At 37.6% G+C, this 20,477-nt stretch overlaps 1 protein-coding gene across 4 annotated transcripts in view; it reads right to left on the bottom strand.

Moving 5' to 3' along the window:
• The window catches only part of SBF2 (SET binding factor 2), a 490,796-nt gene that overhangs the window by 26,322 nt on the left and 443,997 nt on the right, over positions 1-20,477 (bottom strand). The window contains exons 28-34 of one of the 4 annotated variants that reach the window (XM_060605981.3): positions 20,168-20,308; positions 19,189-19,284; positions 10,862-10,936; positions 9,336-9,520; positions 5,593-5,769; positions 3,449-3,550; positions 2,566-2,751 (exon numbers count right to left, since the gene is read on the bottom strand). In XM_060605981.3, coding sequence (XP_060461964.2) covers positions 2,566-2,751; positions 3,449-3,550; positions 5,593-5,769; positions 9,336-9,520; positions 10,862-10,936; positions 19,189-19,284; positions 20,168-20,308 — 962 coding nt within the window. The remainder of the gene's footprint in view (positions 1-2,565; positions 2,752-3,448; positions 3,551-5,592; positions 5,770-9,335; positions 9,521-10,861; positions 10,937-19,188; positions 19,285-20,167; positions 20,309-20,477) is intronic. The other 3 variants (XM_060605979.3, XM_078433202.2, XM_060605980.3) reach the window with 3 other exon arrangements.

Genomic DNA, 20,477 nt, shown 5'->3' with positions numbered 1-20,477 from the left:
GGGATGCCTGTAGGATGACAATGATTTGAGAAGGCAACAGCTTGCCCTGTAAATCCAGAAAGGCCCAGGGCTCAGAGGCCCCCAAGTGCTGAGTAACATATATAGGGGTGAGATGAGAGCCCAAAATGAGGACTAGATGTAAGTTTATAGAGGAGGTGGTGAGATCTCCAGGGTCCTTTCCAACCCCAGGCAGTCATGTGATTGTCTCCTTGAAAGCAAGAGATTGGAGGTTTGTCCTCTGGAAAAACCAAACTTGATGAGCTCTGGGCTTGGGAACAGCAGGCACGACTGGGTTGGTGACAAGGCTTGAAGTTGAAAATAACATGGAAAAAGAAAAAATCCGCACACTCAAAAGGGATCTCCCTGGACCCATTTCTTGCCTATTTCTAAGAATCAGGCAGTCAGGCTTATAAGTATTCTCTGGGTACCAGACAGACAAATTTTTCTCTGGAGAAACCACATAGCTGCTGTTTTCTTTTTCTGGAACTCCAGTTAACTGAGATGTTGGACTTCCTAATTATAATTTTGTTTCTTAGGTTCACTGAAGTATAATTTACATATAACAAAATTTCCATATTTTCAGCATATAGGCTGATCGATTAATTTTGGTCACTGTACACATCTGTGTAGTCACCACCACAATTAAGACAGAATAGTTCCCTCATCCTAAAAAGTTTGCTTATGCCCTTCCATCGTTCTTGACCACTGGTCCCAAGAAACCATTGATCTGTTTTCTGTCACTGCAGTTTTGCCTTTTGTAGAATTTTCTATAAATTAAATCATATAATGTGTAGTTGCTCTTACCTGCCTCCCCATACCTCTGTCAGTTATACTGAGAAATAACTGACATACATCACTGCATAAGCTGAAGGTATACAGCCTAGTGCATTTGCTAAGTGATATAAGAAGGCAATGAGCAAGATAATAAGAAGTGCTGTCATGAAGAACTCATATGCTTTCACCTATCTAGATGTGAGAAAAAAGATGCTTGCTCCCTCCCTTGGTCTCAGTTAAGCTTTCTGTTTCAGAGACAATGGGGCTCCAAATGTCTTCCTCATCTATCTGCCAAAAGGAGTATGAAATAAAAAGACTAATAGTAAAATAGTAAACAAATATATCATTTGCTGCAAAGATTTAAAATGTAAGCTCAACCTGGTCACCAGCTTCTCCAGATGCTGCTTGGACAGAATTAATTGAAATTATTCAATAGATCTTTTCTTTAAGAAGCCGATTAGAGCAATCAAAAACAACCACCAGAGTGTGTATGTGGGGGGTAGGATCAGGGGGATGGAAAGTTGCAGCTAATGGGTATGGAGTTTTTTTTGGAGTGATAAAATGTTCTAGAATTGATTGTGGCAATTACACAAATCTGTGAATATACTAAAAACTATTGAACTATACATTTTAAATAAATGAAAAATTATGTAGTGAATTAAAAGAGCTGATCAAATTATTAATAGACTAAAAAACCAAACCAAAACAAAACCCATATACCAACTTGGCCTCTTAAAAACTGAGAATAAACTGACAGTTGATGGGGTGGGGGTGGGAGGAAGGGGAGGGTGGGTGATGGGCATTGAGGAGGGCACCTGTTGGGATGAGCACTGGGTGTTGTATGGAAACCAATTTGACAATAAATTTCAAATTAAGAAAAAATAATAAATGAATACAAACTAAAAAAAAAAAAAAAAAAAAAAAAAAGAAGACTTAGTTCCAGTTTTGGTTCCTAAAAACATTTCCACCTTTCCTTCCAATAGGTACCTGAGGCCAATCATTCCAAGGAAGCTCACTGTTCTGACACATATGTTTGATATGCCAGAACCCATTCATTTTGTGGTGCAGATGAAACAAAGCTGGAAATGTCAGTCCTGCTTTTCCTAGGCCAATTTAGCAAAGCCAGTGCCAGGCAATTCTCAAGCCCAATCCTGATTAAGGCCCCATTAGGGAGTTTATATCTTATGTGCATGAGATGAAGGCAGGAGGGAGCCTAAAGCATTCACACCTCCCCCACTCCCCTGCTCCTGCTGGGTTGGACTGGATTATATACCTGTGTTTCTGTCTGGTCCTTTGATTAGCCCTGAGTAGGTCACTGAGTAGAACCGAGCCAGGGTTCTCAACCTCATAGGCTTGCCTGATTGGGCCCGGATTCTTTCTCTAGGGGCTGGCTCTACCTTCTATATTCCTAGGCACAAGCTAAAGTCCTCTCAAACTGGGAAGACCATCTGTTGCATTTCAGGCTCTGCCATTACCTAGAGATTTTTGCTGTTTACCATAGGTCAAACCTTTCTGGACAACAAACCCAAGTTTGCTCCTCTTCTTGGGAGATGATAATTTAGAGTGCTGGCCACTTCACATGGGGGCCAGCCTAATAGCCAACTCAGTTATCCTAATTTCAGAAACCAACTAGTTCTCTTCTTTTCTATTACCAGCAATCCACTGCTAAGATTTCAGCAGGTCCATCAGAGTCATGACATGAGGATACCTGGCACAGCACTGCAATGGCTCGATAAATGCTAGTTCTTTTCTTTCCTTCATATCAAGTCAATTTAAGCTTGCTCTACTTACCTGGTGTACACAGTCTAAGAACTGCAGGAATATGGGAGTAAAACCACTACCCTGACAGTTGAGAGTCAAGCTGCTCCGCTGACTAAATTTATGACCAAAAGAGAGCCACTCTTTTTCGACCAACATCCGGAAGCCTTCAAGTGTCCTATAAAAGGGATCACTGAGTAACTGAACCAAGGATGTCACCTAGGGCACAAGCAGGATGGATACTTCATTACTTTCAGTCCTGAAAAAATTTTGTTAGTAAGACAAGCAAAGTCACCTCAACAGCAAATTTGTTCACTAACTGCTCCACGACAGCCAATCAAATTAATTCTGCAAACTTTCCAGCAAAAACTAAAACTCAGATTCATTTTGGCTACATGTTTTCTTTCAGAAATTATGATTTTAATCTTTAGCTGGCCAGTTTGCTGACTGCAGCCCTCTCCTAGGTTAATTAATAAGGCCAGAGTATCAGTTCAAACCGACATCTACTTTTTGACAGGTATAGATTAATGTCTTACTGTAGTTTATATTTATACTTTCCCTTTTCATGTGGAGTGGGTAAAGGAGGAGCTTATTGAAAGCCAGGGAAAGGGCTGATAAAACCCAGGAAGGATGATCCATGTTCTACCCTCTGATCAAGTGCTCCATTTGTATGCTCACATGGTGTATCTCTCATGTGGGAGCCTGATGCCCTGAGCTGAAGCTCCAGGCTATATTGTGCTGGGAAGCTCAGGACTCAGAGCTTTCTCATGGATACTAGGTGTTTTTAACACAGGACTTTCTCTGTCCATAATTACATTAGTCATTATACAAAAGATTCATCTGCAGAACTTAAAAACAACTGAATTTGAATACAAATATAAAACTAAGTATCTGAAAATATGTTTTAAGAGTTTACTTGTGCAGTGATGTCCCAGCCTTCCTCCAAACAGACCAAAACTGAGGAACCATTCTCAAGTACTTCTGATATAACCACAGCCAGCTGCATTATCCTGTGAAGCTAAGAGATAAGAAAGGAGGCCACAATTAGACCAGGCACTTTCTGAGCACCAAGAACACACAGACTCATTATCAACCTTAGATAACAAAAACAAGTTAGGGATAAAGTATTTGGACAAAAGAACCATGTAAGTTTTAAATGCTTTAAGTTCTTTGTCAAAATCAAGATGAAACAATGACATAATTTAAAAGCAGTCACATTTAAAAATAATGTGTTCAAATGATATATCATGAAATAAACTGACCTTACATGATCTCCTCAAAGTAGAAGAGTTCTATAATTCCATAGAGTGGAAAAGAGAGATTCTATAAGTGGCCTTACCAAAACAGTTACTGGATGTAAAATTTGCTTTTCTATGATGTAGTCAGTTCTATTTCAGATACTCTTAGTTTTTCTGTAATTAGATAGTGAGGATGGTTGCACAACTCTGTGAATATACTAAAAAGCACTGAACTGTACACTTTACAGGGTTGAATTTTTATGATAAACGAATTTTGTATTTTAAGAAAGACACTCTTGTTTGTACTGTGTATTAAATGGGAAGAAGACTCAGATTTGTGCTCAGCTTTTTAAGCCAAGCCAACTGACTCAAAGTCCCTAATGAACAATTAAGCTGTGAATAGAACATAGAGATTCAAAACCAAATGTATATTGTAGTTTAAAACTATATTTTAAGTATCACTTGATGTAATTTGTAGATGAATCCAACTTTCAACTAACACAAAACAAAATTAACTCCCCCATATTTTAAACAGAGCTAGGCTATTTTAAACCCAGGAACAAGGCACATGTCCTCTCCAGCAATGGGAAGCTCCTCACTGTTCCTTTAACATAGCCTGAATTCTCTTGGGCTTAGCATTTGCTCTAAGTTAACTTTTAAAATGCCAATATCCCAAGTGGGGCAGTATTTTCCACTGTTTTTAGTCATGAACTTCTGGTATGAATCTACTTTGGAGTAAGAAGCAGAACAAAGAATGTACCAGAAGCACAGATAGATAGGTTGAGTGGTGGGAAGTTTGGGGCTGGTGCTCATAGCTTAGGGACAGAAGGGAGTTTTGATCAGCTCCTTCCATGAGTACTCAAAGTATCTAGATTTATAGCTAATTGTATATATGGCTTTTTTTTTTTTTTTTAATAGTTTAAGTATCTTGAGAATAGTCACTGCCCTGGGTACTCCCATCATTTCTTGGCTTATGGAAAACAACTCTTTTTCCTCCCTAAGAGAGGCAAGAGGCTTGGAGGCAGATGGGAACAGAGATCAGAGGGGCTGGGAACTCCTACAGGGGGCAAAGGAATAATGGGTATAGCATCAATGGTTTAAAAACAAGGCTGAAGGGTATATTGCAGAGATGCTTTGGCCAAATGTCTGCGTCAGTGTCTAAAACATGCATGTCATAAATACCTTTCTTATGTGGTTTGGAAGAAATGTGGGTTATGTGTGCTGGGATACCTATTTCTCCTTAATTTCTCAATAAGAGTTTAATTAAAAACATCCCAAGTTTGACTTAGCTGAAGAAGGGATATGTGTTTTTTTCCTAAACTTTAGGTAGGCTTTGGGGCATCCAATATGACTCTGGTGGATGGTTTGAGGGTGAATCTAAAATCTACAGACAAGGAAAAGGCAGAGACACATGGAAGGTGAGAAAGTAAGAGGGAGAGGCTCTTGGAATCATCTAGAAATCAAATTGTGTCCCTGGATCCTTACTCTGCTGACAAAAGAGCAGAAGTCCTATAAATATTTGTTGATTAAATTTGCTGCATATCAAAAAGTTTCCATCTAACAATAAAGATCTCCTCCTTAGCATCCTGTGAAGATTAAGTTTTCAATTAGAAGAGATTGAAAACCCAGGGATGAAGAATTCTATCCCCTCATCTTCTATATCACATGTTTCCTGGAACTGAAAAACCTTTATGGAGCGTGTACAATAAGGAGAGAATGTCAGGTAATAGGGAAACACAATACTTTTTTCTCAAATATCAATTCTGTATATCCACTTGAACCTCTTTCCTTGAGTTATAAGACACACTGCTCTAGACATTACCTGCGGGAACCACTCAGAATCTCCCAGGGCTTTCAGGAAGGTCACTTCTGAGTCAGTAGGGATGGTGCTTGGAACACAAGCCCTCATCAATTTTTTAAAACTGGCTTTTACTTGTCGGATGTCATGAAATTCAACAGGAACAAACTCACAATTTAAAGCAAATTCTAACTTGAAGTTCTGTGGGTGAAGATGCATAGAATTAGGCATATGAAGTGCTATAGGTAAAAGAGCACTGTTTTTAATGTCAATACTTGATGATGTACAGTTAGTTGAGGCCAAGTTGCTATAGAGGTTGCAGAGGTCAAGAAAGTCAATCCTGTGGCTAATGTGTCAGTGTTACTGGAAAGAGCCATTCAGTAAGGTCTTGTGGTTTGACTTGGCTTGCTGTCATTCTGAGAATTTGGAGAGACTACTGGTAGGCTGGAACCTGCTGGAACTTATAACACCAAATATAAGCCAATTATAAGGCCATGAACCTGGAGTCTAAAGAAGAACCAATGACACGTGGACAGCATGATTAATCCAAAACTAAGTCTTCCAAGACATACACTGTAATGAAAAGGTAATATACTGTTGGTTTCAGAACTCTACAAATTGAAGTTTGTGGACATACACATATTTGTTTCTTATTATGTAAGTAAAACATAGTCATTGTAAAAGTGAAAAAAAGTAGAGATAAACATTGAGAAGGCAATAAAAATCATCATCTCACTGCCCTAACACTATTAACATTGTAGTACTCTTTTAAAGTGAATATACAAAATTTTATATGTAGTAAAATCTGAAAGGCTTTCTGACTTTTAGCTTTGGGACAATATTTTTTTTCACACAATATGACACATTTATCAATATATATTTATTTGAATACTTTAATCATTTATATCTTTAATCCATATGGAATTTATTCCATGTGTGGTTGCATTTGTAATTTATAAATGCTAAATTGATGGCCCTTTGATCTATTTTGTTTTGGTAATCTTGTTGCTTAGTTCTGAGGATTTAAAAACTCTCAACCTTCTCATGCCAAAAAATGAGTTAGTTTTCTCAGACTCTTTGCACTTTCTTCACATTCTGCCCAAATAACTCTATTATATTATTTTTCTTATTTTTTAATGTTTATTTATCTTAGAGAGAGAGTGTGTTTTTCTATTAGATTTTTTAAAAACTTAATAATAGATAGTTTACTTTCCAGGAGAACCAGGTTCCTTTCAATTTCTCAACTATACATGAGGTAGGTATGCTTATCTTATAAACCAGAAACTATCAACCATAGTGTTGACACACATTAGGTCATAATGAACTTGTTACTAAGTATAAGGTATTAAAGTATATAAACTGAAAAAGGTAAATAAGGGCAATTCAAGTTTATTTAGAATAAGCCACTCTCTACTTCCTTGCGTTTCTATATGTCTCCTTTGTGGGGAGAAGAAAGTATCAGGTTGCAACTAGACGGCACTAGGCTATCCAGAATGTGACACATGTCAGACAGGTAAGGACTACACTCTATAGATACAATTCAATAAATAAAAAGAAAAACTTGAATGGAATATACAAAAATCCTAATTACTACTGTGCCAGGATGGTGGAATTATGTATATATGTACGTATGCATATATATATTAAAGCTTATTTATTTTGAGAGAGAGAGAGAGAGAGAGTGAGCAAGTGGAGGAGGGACAGAGGGAAATAGAGGATCTGAATCAGGCTCCATGCTGACAGCAGAGAGCCTGAAGTGGGGCTCGAACTCACAAACTATAAGATCATGATGCTTAACCAACTAAGCCACCCAGGTGCCCCAGTGGAATCGTTTTTAAAATATAATACTTTACTGATAAGAGAGAAAAGGAGAGAGACAAATAGAATGATAGCAAGAAAGAAAGAGAGAAAGAAAGTAAATAAAGGCATGAAGGCAGAAAGAAAGAAAAAGAAAGAAGGAAGGAGGAAGATGGGTGGCGTGTAGGGGGAGGGAAGGGAGGAAGGGAGAAAAAGGAACATGAGTCCCAAGGACTCAGTCTTTCTTACTTATACATACATGATCATCCAGTTAAACTGAGGACTGATGTGCAAAGGCAATGGCAGAGGTGAGAACTGAGGAGACAAACCTTGGAAAGTGATTCAGGTCATGAATAAGTGCTGTGCTGAAGTGTGGAAAGTCTGTGCTCTGGGAAAGACACTGGTGCCAAAGAGGCTGTACAGGCAACCCTGGATTACTGTTGAAAAGTGTTCCAACTATTTTCTGGATATAAAGTTATCTGCTGTATCAGAAGACACATGTGCATACTTAACAATTGAGCACTATACCCAGCAGTTTCATGCCCTCTCCCCTAAAGGTTGTGACTAAGTGATTGCAGCAGTCCTGGCAGTGGGAGGGGAGCTAGCAAAGCCAGCTTGCCATAGAAGAGATGACGCAGTCATCGGCATCTTGAAAACCGAGCATGTGGGATCCTGCTCACAGCCTCTGCTCCACAGTTCAACTGAAGGTCTGTCTCTATTGCCCAGTGCTGACTGAAGCACTGGGCTAAACTTTGAGGGGATTTCTAAATTAACAAATACTTTTATTTCCCACAAACCTATCAGTAGTAATGAAATCTATTTTGTAATGTGTGAATTGCAAAAACAAACCCAAGGAAGTGCTGCTTTTAGAGGTAGAGACTATCTTTACAATTTATAGGACCTGAGCATAGTGAAGCTCTCTCTGTAGCACAATCACGTAAAAGTAAGATAGGGGCGCCTGGGTGGCTCAGTCGGTTGAGCGTCCGACTTCAGCTCAGGTCACGATCTCACGATCTGGGAGTTCGAGCCCTGCATCGGGCTCTGGGCTGATGGCTCAGAGCCTGGAGCCTGCTTCCGATTCTGTGTCTCCCTCTCTCTCTGCCCCTCCCCCGTTCATGCTCTGTCTCTCTCTGTCTCAAAAATAAATAAACGTTAAAAAAAAAAAATTAAAAAAAAAAAAAGTAAGAAAAGGGGCGCCTGGGCGGCTCAGTCAGTTAAGTGTCTGAGTCTTCATTTTGGCTCAGGTCATTATTTCATGGTTCGTGAGGTTGGACTCTAGGCTGACAGTGCAGAGCCTGCTTGGGATTCTCTCTCTCTCTCTCTCTCTCTCTCTGCCCCTCCCCTGCTCTCTCTCTCGCTCTCTCTCTCTCAAAATAAATAAACATTTAAAAAACCAAAGTAAGAATAAAGTTGATTAGGGCTTCTAATATTTTGAAATTTCTGATATGCCTTAGGACATGTGTGTCTAACCTTGCAAAGTTAAAAAAAAATTAACTTAGAAAACAATCTTGGCCTTCCCTTGTCTCCATATGCAGGGCCACAGCTTTCTTTTGTTCACTTTTCTACCTTCCTGTAGCTTTCTTTATCAATAGGGATCTATTTTGCCAGGGGCACAGATTTCTATGGAAGCTGAACAAGACAATGGAAAAACACAGCCCGAATAAGCCTTATTTCTTTTTTGTATGTACACTTCCTAAGATTCCTGATGTTTATGCTGATTTTTTCATGATTATGTGTTAAGTATATTTTCGTTGCTAATAAATATGCAGATATGCATATGTATCTCGATATAAGTATATGCAGATATACATACATATGTATGAGCTAAAATTTTTTTTGAGATTGATTATTAACTCCAGATTAAGAATCTATGCTGTAAAATGAAATTTCTAGGAAAGCTGTTTGAGGTAAGTTTTATAGACTGCCTTTGTGTATCCATAAAGTTTCTAAGTGAGAAAAAGAAATCTTACCCTTAGTTGCGACTTTTCACCAAATATATAAAGGGCCGTTTGGCGTTTCAAGAGCTGGTTTTGCAGGTAGGTGCTGTTACTAAAGGAGGCCGAGTGGTCCCTGCCTGCCAGCCGGGCGCCAACATCAATGAAAGATGTTGGAGAGCTGATGAGGCGAGTGCTAGAGCGAAGACTTGCCCAAACACCTTCACAAAAGCCAAAATAATGGAGTGAGATAACCTGATGTGGGAATGCCACTGAATAGGGAAAAAGATGTATGCTCTGTAGGGACAATTTTAGAGGTAATAGCAAGTTAATTCACCTAAGTAATCATGGATCATATCGGTCATTTGTTGTTTACTTTTGCAAATATAAGCATTATTCAATACAGCACTTCCAAATCACACAATCTTAGGGTTGGAGGGAGCTAACAAGTCACCCAAGTCAATCCCATTTTTTGTATTTTGATGTAAAGTCAGTATTTATAAGTAAATGCTGAGATCACAAATAGAAAGAGTGCACGGACACTGGGAAACAAAAAATGCGGGCAGAAGGCAACAATGTGAAAACATGGAGTGACTCAGTTTCTCAGGGTTTCATGAAAGAAGTAGGGAACACTCTTCTGCTTTAGTCAGTCAATGCAATAAGGAATCTAGATTAAGTAATAAATTAGAACTTTACTATACCTACTAAAATCTGAGGCTGGATCTAGAATATTTGTGTGTCATGCCCAAATGACATAATTTTAAATTAGTAAAGATAGATTCTAGTCTTTTTGTCCCAGTATCCGTGAAAAATAGAAGTTATAAATTTAGTAATGCACATTTCACTGATATGTAGGAGGCTTTATTTAAAATTTACAGTCAAAAGCAGATGTCTTCTAAGGGAAAGGCCAAAGCTAAGTTACTAGAAGAATCTCATGTTATAAATGGACCTTCATTATATTAATTAGAAAAATTGCATTTCTACTAAATATCCAATATTCAAACACAAAGGCAAATATTAAGCCTCAAACTTGACCAGCACTGTAGTACCTTCAAAATAACAGAGCCCCTTATAAATGCCCATAGACTACGGCGCTCATGCTGGTGATAGGGTCATTGGCGTATAGGACACTATCACTGCTTGTCTATAGTGGGGTTCCTTCTCTAGACCTAGAAAGACTCTTTGAGAAGCTTTAATATTTGCCAAATCAAGTCATGTTTCTAGGAGACTGAAAGTCACCATAATAATGCCTGTCTCATCTGCTTCTTTCTTTATAAGCATTTATAGGGGCAGGAGACCAGTTCCCAAGAAAAGGTTTTGTTTAATGGATTTGTTTTTCAGATTTTTGCTTAACATGAATGAATCTTTCTATATAACTTACAAGCTTGTCTTAGATATTATGGCAAGTGTTTATAAATGGAATCACAGAGCAAATTCAGAATGTGGATAAAAATAAAGGACATAATTTGACAAACAAATGTGAAAAAGGTTACTTGTAACAAATATGCTTCCAGATGAAGATGGTTCAAAGGAGTGACACATTAGGACAGATAATACAGTACCTTGATTATGGATTCTTCCCTTAGTTGAAGATTTGGGGTTTGACTGAATAAAACATTTATCTCTGTACCCATGCACTGGTAAGTAAGATTAAAGACAGAAGGAGGAATGAAATGTAGATAGCAGCAAACATCAGAGCAAATTGAGTAAGAGAAGAATAGGTTATTTAATTTTTGAACTTGAGTTAACATAGGGGGAAAATGTAAATATAATAAAAGTAGAAACTGCAATTAACAAATAAAAAGCTGCACAGTCACACAAAATAGATGAACTGAGCGCCTGTTAAATGAAATTTCAGCACCTGATTATAAGTATTATAAGCACAATGAAATGGACAGCACAGCAGAGCGCCACTAACAAATTATACCAAATGGAACACACTTTTGAAGATTGTCATTTGGCAAGAAACAAATTTATATAATAAAATTAAGGAATTTAGAAGGGGGTAAATGTTAGGAATGCATTGGCCCTAGTATTTAAGGAGGCTGATTTATTGGCAAATGCTATGTGTTGTACAACACGTTTGTTCTTTGAGCAAGGTTATCACATCAGGAATGAAGCTCCAGTAACCATTTGGAATAACTAAGGGCATATTTTTGCAGTAAAGCATCAAGCATTGCCACACTATCTTCTTTTTTTCTTGTCATTTTGAAATTACATTTATTTTTAATACAGTTATGAGAAACAAAAATTCATGATCCTGTGACAATACCCAATGCCACTAAAAAATACAGCTTGTGATGATTGAAGTCACGACTCCTCCTAAAATCCCTACTTGCACCAAAATGATAGGCAGTATTAGAGGTAACACTTTTGTAATTTGAGTAATATTGTTTTTTCCCGACAGAAAAAAAGTGCTTCGTGAGTACAGCAAACTTAGCCTGGTAGTAACAAAAGCGATGAACAGTGGGTTACAGTTAATGACATTATTTCCTGAGCAAAGGAACTGCTCAAGTCAATTAAGGAAAATGACTCTGTATTTATTCAGGATTGAAAACTTTAACAACAGTATTATTAAGCTATATATTGCAAAGCTGCATATGACATAATTTGATAATAGAAAAATCATTAGCAGCATTATTTCATTTCTGTCTCACTTCTCTGGAAGCAGAAAATGAAGGGCAATAATGGCTTTAGTGGCCAAAGGAATTCAGAAAGCTAAGGGTTGTGAAGGTGCTGGCTGACTGCACACAGGGAATTCTATTGCAAAACAGAACAAAGACCATGGGACAACATGGTAAAAGCACAAGGCTTCCTGTGTGCTGCCCACCTGCTCTCCTTTCTGCTAAGGTTTTGAGCTTCCCGATTGGAATATGGGACACTAAATACTTATAGTGAAGTTTTAGTGGTTGGTTCCTGATTCTGAGATACTGTTCCCTGAACATATACCACTTTTGCATGTTAGTCTCTCTACCTGGAACTACTTTTCACATTTCTTTACCTGACAAATTCCTTATCCCTTAAGATCCAGGAACAATGTGAATTCCTAGGAAGTGCATTCTTCACTGTCCCCAGACTTGTAGAGAGCTCTACTTGAACTGTGATCACATTGCATTGTGATTATTAGCACATTTTATTCTACTAGATTTTGCGATCCAAAGGGTAGGGCCCTAATCATATTTATTCTTGTATCCATGCTGAAAGCCTAATTTATAGGTATTAAACACATTTGTTGATTATTTTCTTTTTGAAAATTGATACATTATGAGCTGTTGTGGTCCTGCTAGTATATCTTCAACTCTGATTATCTGCCCTGATTATTTGCTCTGATTAATAATATAATTATTATTATAGAGGCTCATTAATGAAAAACTGCCAAGTATTTATCACATAGCAGAAAATCAGCAATAAGAAAATGGGCTGTATGGACATGGGGCCAGCAGAGGGCTTTGAGAACTGTAATGCAATGGGGCATTACGCTAGTGCTTTGGTGGTAAGGTCTACTTAGCTTCTTGAGTGTTTCCTAGGTGTCAAATACTTGTTCTGACCATGTACTACTGACTTGGAGTCAGGTTTTTTCCCAAGCTGTAGGGTCCCCCTTAATGGTTTTAGTAATCACTTTACTAGATCAAGTTGGTATTTTCAAAAAAGTGAGATTAGAATTTGAAAATACTATGTGCACTGCATGTGGTATAGATACTGTTTCATGAAACTTTTGTTTTAGTATATATACATTTTGCCCCGTGACAGTATTACCTGATATAATACTTATATACTGTAATATAATATAAAATGTATTTTTAACTATGATCATGATCAAAAAAGTTTGTTAGTTATTGGCCTAGACCTAGAGCATATTTACCTTCTATCTTCTTGCCCTAGGCCTATGTAGAGCAACCTGGCTTAAGGCAATTTAAATGCAAATGTAGACTTTTCTCCTACTTCAGTAGAGTATTAGGCAAGTATAACTAATAACAACAACAATAATCATGGAACTAACGTTTACTGAGTTCCTATTATGAACCAGTTACAAAAGCTAAGTGCTTCTGTTGGTGGGAATGCAAATTGGTGCAGCCGCTCTGGAAAGCAGTGTGGAGGTTCCTCAGAAAATTAAAAATAGACCTACCCTATGACCCAGCAATAGCACTGCTAGGAATTTATCCAAGGGATACAGGAGTACTGATGCATAGGGGCACCTGTACCCCAATGTTTATAGCGGCACTCTCAACAATAGCCAAATTATGGAAAGAGCCTAAATGTCCATCAACTGATGAATGGATAAAGAAATTGTGGTTTATATACACAATGGAATACTACGTGGCAATGAGAAAAAATGAAATATGGCCTTTTGTAGCAACATGGATGGAACTGGAGAGGGTGATGCTAAGTGAAATAAGCCATACAGAGAAAGACAGATACCATATGGTTTCACTCTTATGTGGATCCTGAGGAACATAACAGAAACCCATGGGGGAGGGGAAGGAAAAAAAAAAAAAAGAGGTTAGAGTGGGAGAGAGCCAAAGCATAAGAGACTGTTAAAAACTGAGAAAAATCTGAGGGTTGATGGGGGGTGGGAGGGAGGGCAGGGTGGGTGATGGGTATTGAGGAGGGCACCTTTTGGGATGAGCACTGGGTGTTGTATGGAAACCAATTTGACAGTAAATTTCATATATTAAAAAAATAAATAAATAAATAAAATAAAATAAAATAAAATTTATCTTGATGTAAAAAAAAAAATCAATTCACATTATCAAAAGAAAGCTGAAAATGATAGCAAAAGGCTGTATTTATTAGAAAAACCTTTGTTATAATAATAGATTATTTGAAGTGCTTGAAATTGGCCTCAAGTAATATTAAAATATATATTAAAGAAGACCATAATTATACTTTGTTAGTTTGCCTGTTTTGTGGGTACCTTTTGCCGTGTCCTAACAGAACAATTTGAAGGGTGGTGAAGACACACAGACTTGGGTGAGATAAGCAGAAACATGCATTCATTGGTAGTATGTGACTTGACTTAGGAAAAAGGATGTAGTACCTGGTGATCTCTACCTCTATGTATGTATGTATATAGATGTGTGTGTTGATAAAACACAAAAACCATAAATAATTTTACCCTGTTAAATACTGCTGACAATTCTTCATTTGGGCTAATGAGAATGAAGAGCAATGTCCTTTTTGACAAAATTGTTGTTGTTGTTGTTGTTGTTGTTTTGTGTCCGATTTTCAAAAAAGAATTGAAGTGACTTAGAAAGAGATAGACAAAATAAAAGCACAGTTTTTGTTGTTAAAAAAAAAAAAAAAAAAAAGCTAAGTGCTTTACAGATATTTCACTTATTCCTCATACTCTAAAGCTAATACTATTTATTATCTGCACTTTACAGATGAGGACCCTGAGCATTAAGAGGTTTCCTAAATTGCTTAATACCACACATTAAGTGGTAGTGCTATAGTTTGAATTTGAATGTAAGTGTTTTGTCATGTAAGGAACCAAGTGGCTCTGGGGCTGTCCAGCAGGGGCTGGCTGAGGGGATTGCTTCAGGGAAGAAGTGGTGCAGTTCACTCCACTGATGGGAATGCACTGGTGTTCAAAGCACGAGTGTTTCCTGAGCACTGGTATTGTTCCTTCTACTCTGTTCAGGCCAAGGAGGGGAGGAAAGATGCTTGGGTGGGATGTGGGGATGGGTACTGAATTTATCCATGTGTATGAGGTACAAGCTATATTCAGTGAATGCTGTACTGAAATGGACTGAACCAATCCCAGTACCAGTTATGCTGTTATTTGCTATGTGATCTTGGCCAAGTCACTTCATTTCTCAGAGCCTCTTAAAACACATATCCTAGAGATTATTACAAGGATAAAATATTACATGTAGAGAAACTGAAAAGCCACAGAAATGTAAAGGATGGAAAATTAAAAGGCTGCCTCCATGTGGCTACTTATCAAATATACTGAGCTGCTATACTTTTGTTTTTAAGAGGTAGTAGTATTGATTTCCTCATGACATTTTTGTAGTCAACAAAATAATTTATCCAAGTTGTAAGTATATGTATTTTTCCCCATGGGCCTCAAAAATGATTTTAATTCTAAATGAAAAGCAATGTGTTCTATTCACATCCTCACTTTTCCTTCACTGGTTCTTGTGTAAAAAAGGTTGCTTCCCTTGACTTAGGAACTCATCAACATGCACACAGAATGCAAAGTGGTCACCCTGACTGAGAAAAGGGTAAAGGAGAAGGTGGAAGTCAGTCTGAACTCTGGCTTATCAGCAGAGTGAGAAAGGCACACAGTGAAAATAACCTAAGGAAAAAACCAGTACCTAAGACTCTATCATGATGAAAGGAATGAAAAGGTAGTAAAGATACATAGAAGAGAAAAAGGAGAAGGTTAGGAGGAAAATTTAGAACTAGGAGGATCTTTCCATACAGGAAGGATGAGGAATTTCTGGAGAAGTGGTGCCTCACTATCTGGAAAAATGAAGAGACTCTCCTTGAGGGTAGGAAAGAGGAAATGAACTATTTGCAGGGTGTGGAAACATCCACACCTAGTCTGGCCCTGGCCTATGTGAGTGTGTGTCTGCCTGTCATGGTCATGTTAACAGGGAATCTTCTAAGACTTCCCAAATTGCTTGCCCAGTCCATTCTTGGTATTCAATGTGAGGAGGAATGACCCTGTTGGAAGAGACAAAGGAAGCAGCTCTAGGGATCAGAGAAGTTGAAGACACCAGGAAACAGCAGTATCTCATCTTCCAGTTAACCACTGGGACCTTGGAAGATCTGGGAGGCTTTGGCATTGAGGAATTAGGAGATGGAATAAAAGAGTAAGATATATGTTTCTGGATCCTAGTTTAAGATACCAGAATGATGAGTATCTGGTTAGGAGCAAAAAACTATCATGAGGAAACACAGTAAGTTCACAATAATTTTCAGAAGAAAATATTTGGGAAGGGTGTCAGAAATAATAATTATGACCTCATTATGCCCAGAATGGATCAGAAATTAAATGGGAGATTTTGACCCTAAGAGGTAAATACAGCTTTTTAGGTACTTTTGAGAATAGCAAAGAATAAACTCATGATTAGAATGTAACCACAAGTGGGGATCCCCTTGTATAAAAAAGACTGAGTCTGAGGCCAGTATTAAAAAAGAGAAGATAATGTAGGTGAAACACATTGGTGAATGTCCATGAGCCTTAGGTGCTAACATAGAAGATGAGACCATTTTGCATCTGAAATTTATATTACAAGTCATCTGGCCAAATGGAGGAATAAATAATGTGTCCTTGATGAAGTTGACAAAGGCAAAACTCAAGAGCAGAGCATGGAAAACTGTTGACATGCCTTGCTGACCATACAAACTTGCAGATGCTAAACAAAGCAATAAGGGGAACTGCAATATTGGGCCAAATTTGGATAGGAGCTCTGGGCAACAGAAATACTAGGCAGGAATCTTAGGAGAAAGTCACTGTACTATCTTTTAGTTCAAATTCACCAAGAAAGAAATGAGAAGAACGAGGCCTATATCTTAAACTTTAAAACAATGGTATTTAAAAAATTCCAAAGAAAGCTATATAGGACTATAATGGGTTATATAGCTATAAAGCTATATATGACTGTGTGCCTCCACCCCAATTCATATGTTGAAGTCTTAACGCCCAGCACCTAAGAATGTTGCCTCATTTAGAAATAGGGTTATTGCAGATGTAATTCATTAAGATGAAGTCATACTGGAGGGCGATGGAACCCTAATTCTATATGATCAGTGTCCTTATATGAAGGGAAAATTTGGAGACAGACACAGAGGGAGAACATCATGAAAAGATGAAGGCTGATACCTGGGTGATGCTTCTACAAACTAAGGAAAGCCACAGATGGCTAGTGAGCTACCAAAAACTAGAGGGGAGGCATGGGACAGATTCTGCCTCATTGTCCTTAGAAGGAACCAACCCTGACAACATCTTGATTTTGAACTTCTAGCTTCCAGAAAATGATGAGACAAATGTCGTTGAAGACAACCAGTTTGTGGCACTTTGTTAAGGTAGCCCTAGAAAACTAATACAGTGACCTTTATTTCACTAATTCACAAGATGAGTGAAAAAGGCTGAAAGATATTAGGAAATCCTGTAATTATAGAACATTCTAATGAGGTGGGAAAAAAGTATCTAAAGAACCAATATGACTGCTAGGAGATGTGCATAGTAATCTGGTTTTTCAAAAGGGAAAAAAGTGAATTTTGTAAAATAAAGCCTTCCTGTATGTTGATTCTGAACTAAATTCTAGAATGGATGCTAGTGGATAATTTGTGATTATTTAGGAAAAAGCACTAATTCTTATAATGAGTCATGGTAAACTAACCATATAATCTTTTGTGATATAATTAATACTTGGAAAGACTGGAAAATACCAAATTAAAGAGATTGGCAGAGATTTAGAAATATGGGTCAGGTGAGGTTGAACTGGTATGTATTAATAGATCAATCTCTTTCTTCAGGGAAGCTTCTATATTAGTTTGATGAAGACTTTTGCCCTTAGCTCTGGCTGTTTAATATTTTTAAACAACAAATTACATGACAGCAGAGATCAAACTGATGCATGAGAAGAGGCTTGGGAAAATGTCTAATACAGAGGCAGACAGAATTAGGATCCAAAGTCTAAAACAATAGTCCGTGTAAAACAAGATGGAATTTTGTAGGTATAGTACATAGTAAATTTAGGTTCAAAAACCAACCCTCAAGGCTAGTACTGTATATTGTTAAGAACAATAGCACATGGGAAGAGATTTCAAGTGATCTTAATCACAGTGTGGGTCAACCTAATGATGGGGCCATCCTCGTATCTGATGTAATCTTAGGCTGCATGAGTTCAAATCCGTGGAGAGTTCACTGAGTGACAAAGTTGGTGAGTGGAATGCAACTGTTCCAATTAGGGATATTTGGAGTTAATGGAAGCTCTCAGAGAGAAAAGATCAGATCAGTTTTTAAATCCGAAGGGCTGGCATGTGGGAGATTAAGATTTAGAATTTTCTGACTGTAGAGGGCAGATTATGCAAAGTTACATAGGGGCAGATTTTTAGATCAATATGAGAAAGAATTTTCTAACAAATATAGAGTTGCTTACAAATGCAAGGGACTACTTTTAGGAAGAAATGAGTTTCCCATTACTGATGATGATCAAGCAGAACTTGGATCATTCACTTGGTAAATTTTCAAGGGGATTCAGCATCACACAGACGTGAGAGAAAAAACCCAAGATTATATAAATCCATTGTAAAATAGGAAGTTTTACAATCAAGATACTTGCTCTGTAATTACCTCTGAAAAGTAAAAGAATCTCACATAATCTCCAGATACCAAAGTGGACCTCCTTTGGGGCTAGAAGAGCAAATACAGGCCTTTCTCTATTTCCTTATGCCAAAAGCTAAAAAGCCCAGAGGGAAAAAAAGTGTAACATGGATATCATTCTCTTCTGTTCCCTAAACTAGCATTTCAGAGAACAGGAGTAAAAATTACAGGCATTGGGGAAGCACAAGTCTTGGAGTCTGGGATTACTTCTCTCTAGCTGCTTATGCTTCGGTGATCAGCCTTTCTACCCTGCAAACCTGAAGCATTGTGGAGTATTCATGGGGCTGACCACTTAGACACGCTCCCCTCACCTCCCACTGCTTCCAAAATCATCAATAGCTAAGATTTCAGCAATTATTATACATTTTGTCCCATGCAGCTAAACTCATCTGCCACAACACCAGTAACAAATTAGACCATTTATTTCGAAAAGGGTAATTAAGAACAATTTGAACCATAATTAGTTGATTTAGAGTATCACTATCTAGAGTAAAGTTTTCTGATTTTAAGGTTGTATCAGTGCTCAGTTATAAAATCAATCTTACTAACCTCCTCGAGCAAAGCTATTGGATGGGTTTACATCCAAATGTCCTGGCACTACCTGCTTAAGCACAGTGGACATTCTTGAAGTCCTCCTTTCAGTCCCTGAAAGTCAGCCAAAAAGAAGAACAAAAACCATGTCGTTCAGGTTAACATTACTCAAATGACAAAAAGTTATCTTCATGTGTAGCATGTCTAATTGCTGCCAAACATTGTACTTTTTAAGTACCCAAAGCTTTAATAGAGATAACAAGGCACTGTTACTATTTCCTCAGAGATACACACGTTTGCAAGATTATAGAGAGTTAGGTTTGGCAAGTGCAATCAGAGAATTTAATGATAAATGAAGCAAGGCATGCATGGTGTTACTTTACAAGAAAAGCCACTTTCTGCTTATGTTGAGCTAATTCAAATAGCTGATTAAGCCAAGGAGACCAACTTTTCAAGTCACATGCTCCTGTGTCTAACACATTAGGGTTACCTCTACATGAACCCTTTGGGGTTCCATCACATGATAACTGAAACAGAATATTAGTACAAGTCTTAATGGCTTCATCCACATCTAATGAAAACAAACTGTACTACAAATCATAAAAGGTTGCAGAAATTTCAGGAATTTCAAACTTATACATGATGATTTACTACATAAGCATTTAATAATCAGGTGTTCAACTTATACATTCCACTTTGTAATAATATTTTAAAGTCTATGTAAAATAGATTCTAAGAAAAAAGAGATAACTTTATTTATGTTCCCAGCTCCTATTATTCTTTTAAAAAGAAAATAATTGAATCTCCACATTTGGTTACTGTTACTAGACATTAACAGTGGTATGCTGATTTTTAGGTAAAAGGAGCTAAAGTTATAGTCCCATAGGGTAAAACTTCAAGGGGTCATACTGAAGGAACAGTATAAATAACTGAAGAGACTAACCCAAGGAATGAAGCTTTCATAGTTGTCAAGAAGAAAAGTATTATCAAATCTTACCTGGAGACAGAGCAAGTGCTGGTCTGACAGTAAGGGTGTTATTGCCACTGAGTTTCTGTTGGACAGAAACTGCATTCAGTAAGGCTTGCAAGTATTTTTCTTGTTCTATGCTACTGGAAGATTCTAAAGAGGAGGTAGGAGCTATAAAAGAAAAAGATAGTGAATAAAACAAACTGTCTCTATGTTAAGACATCTACCTACCTACCTACCTACCTACCTACCTATCTTATTCTTTCTGTGTATCTTCAAATTACCACACCCAAATATAGAAACCAGTCCCATTTACAGCTGTAAACTATTAAATGGCTAT

This window comes from Panthera onca, chromosome D1, assembly GCF_046562875.1.
Source record: "Panthera onca isolate mPanOnc1 chromosome D1, mPanOnc1 haplotype 2, whole genome shotgun sequence".
Lineage (NCBI taxonomy): Eukaryota > Metazoa > Chordata > Mammalia > Carnivora > Felidae > Panthera > Panthera onca.
Note: the sequence above shows the minus strand (reverse complement) of the source record. Positions and strands in the feature narration are given on the sequence as shown.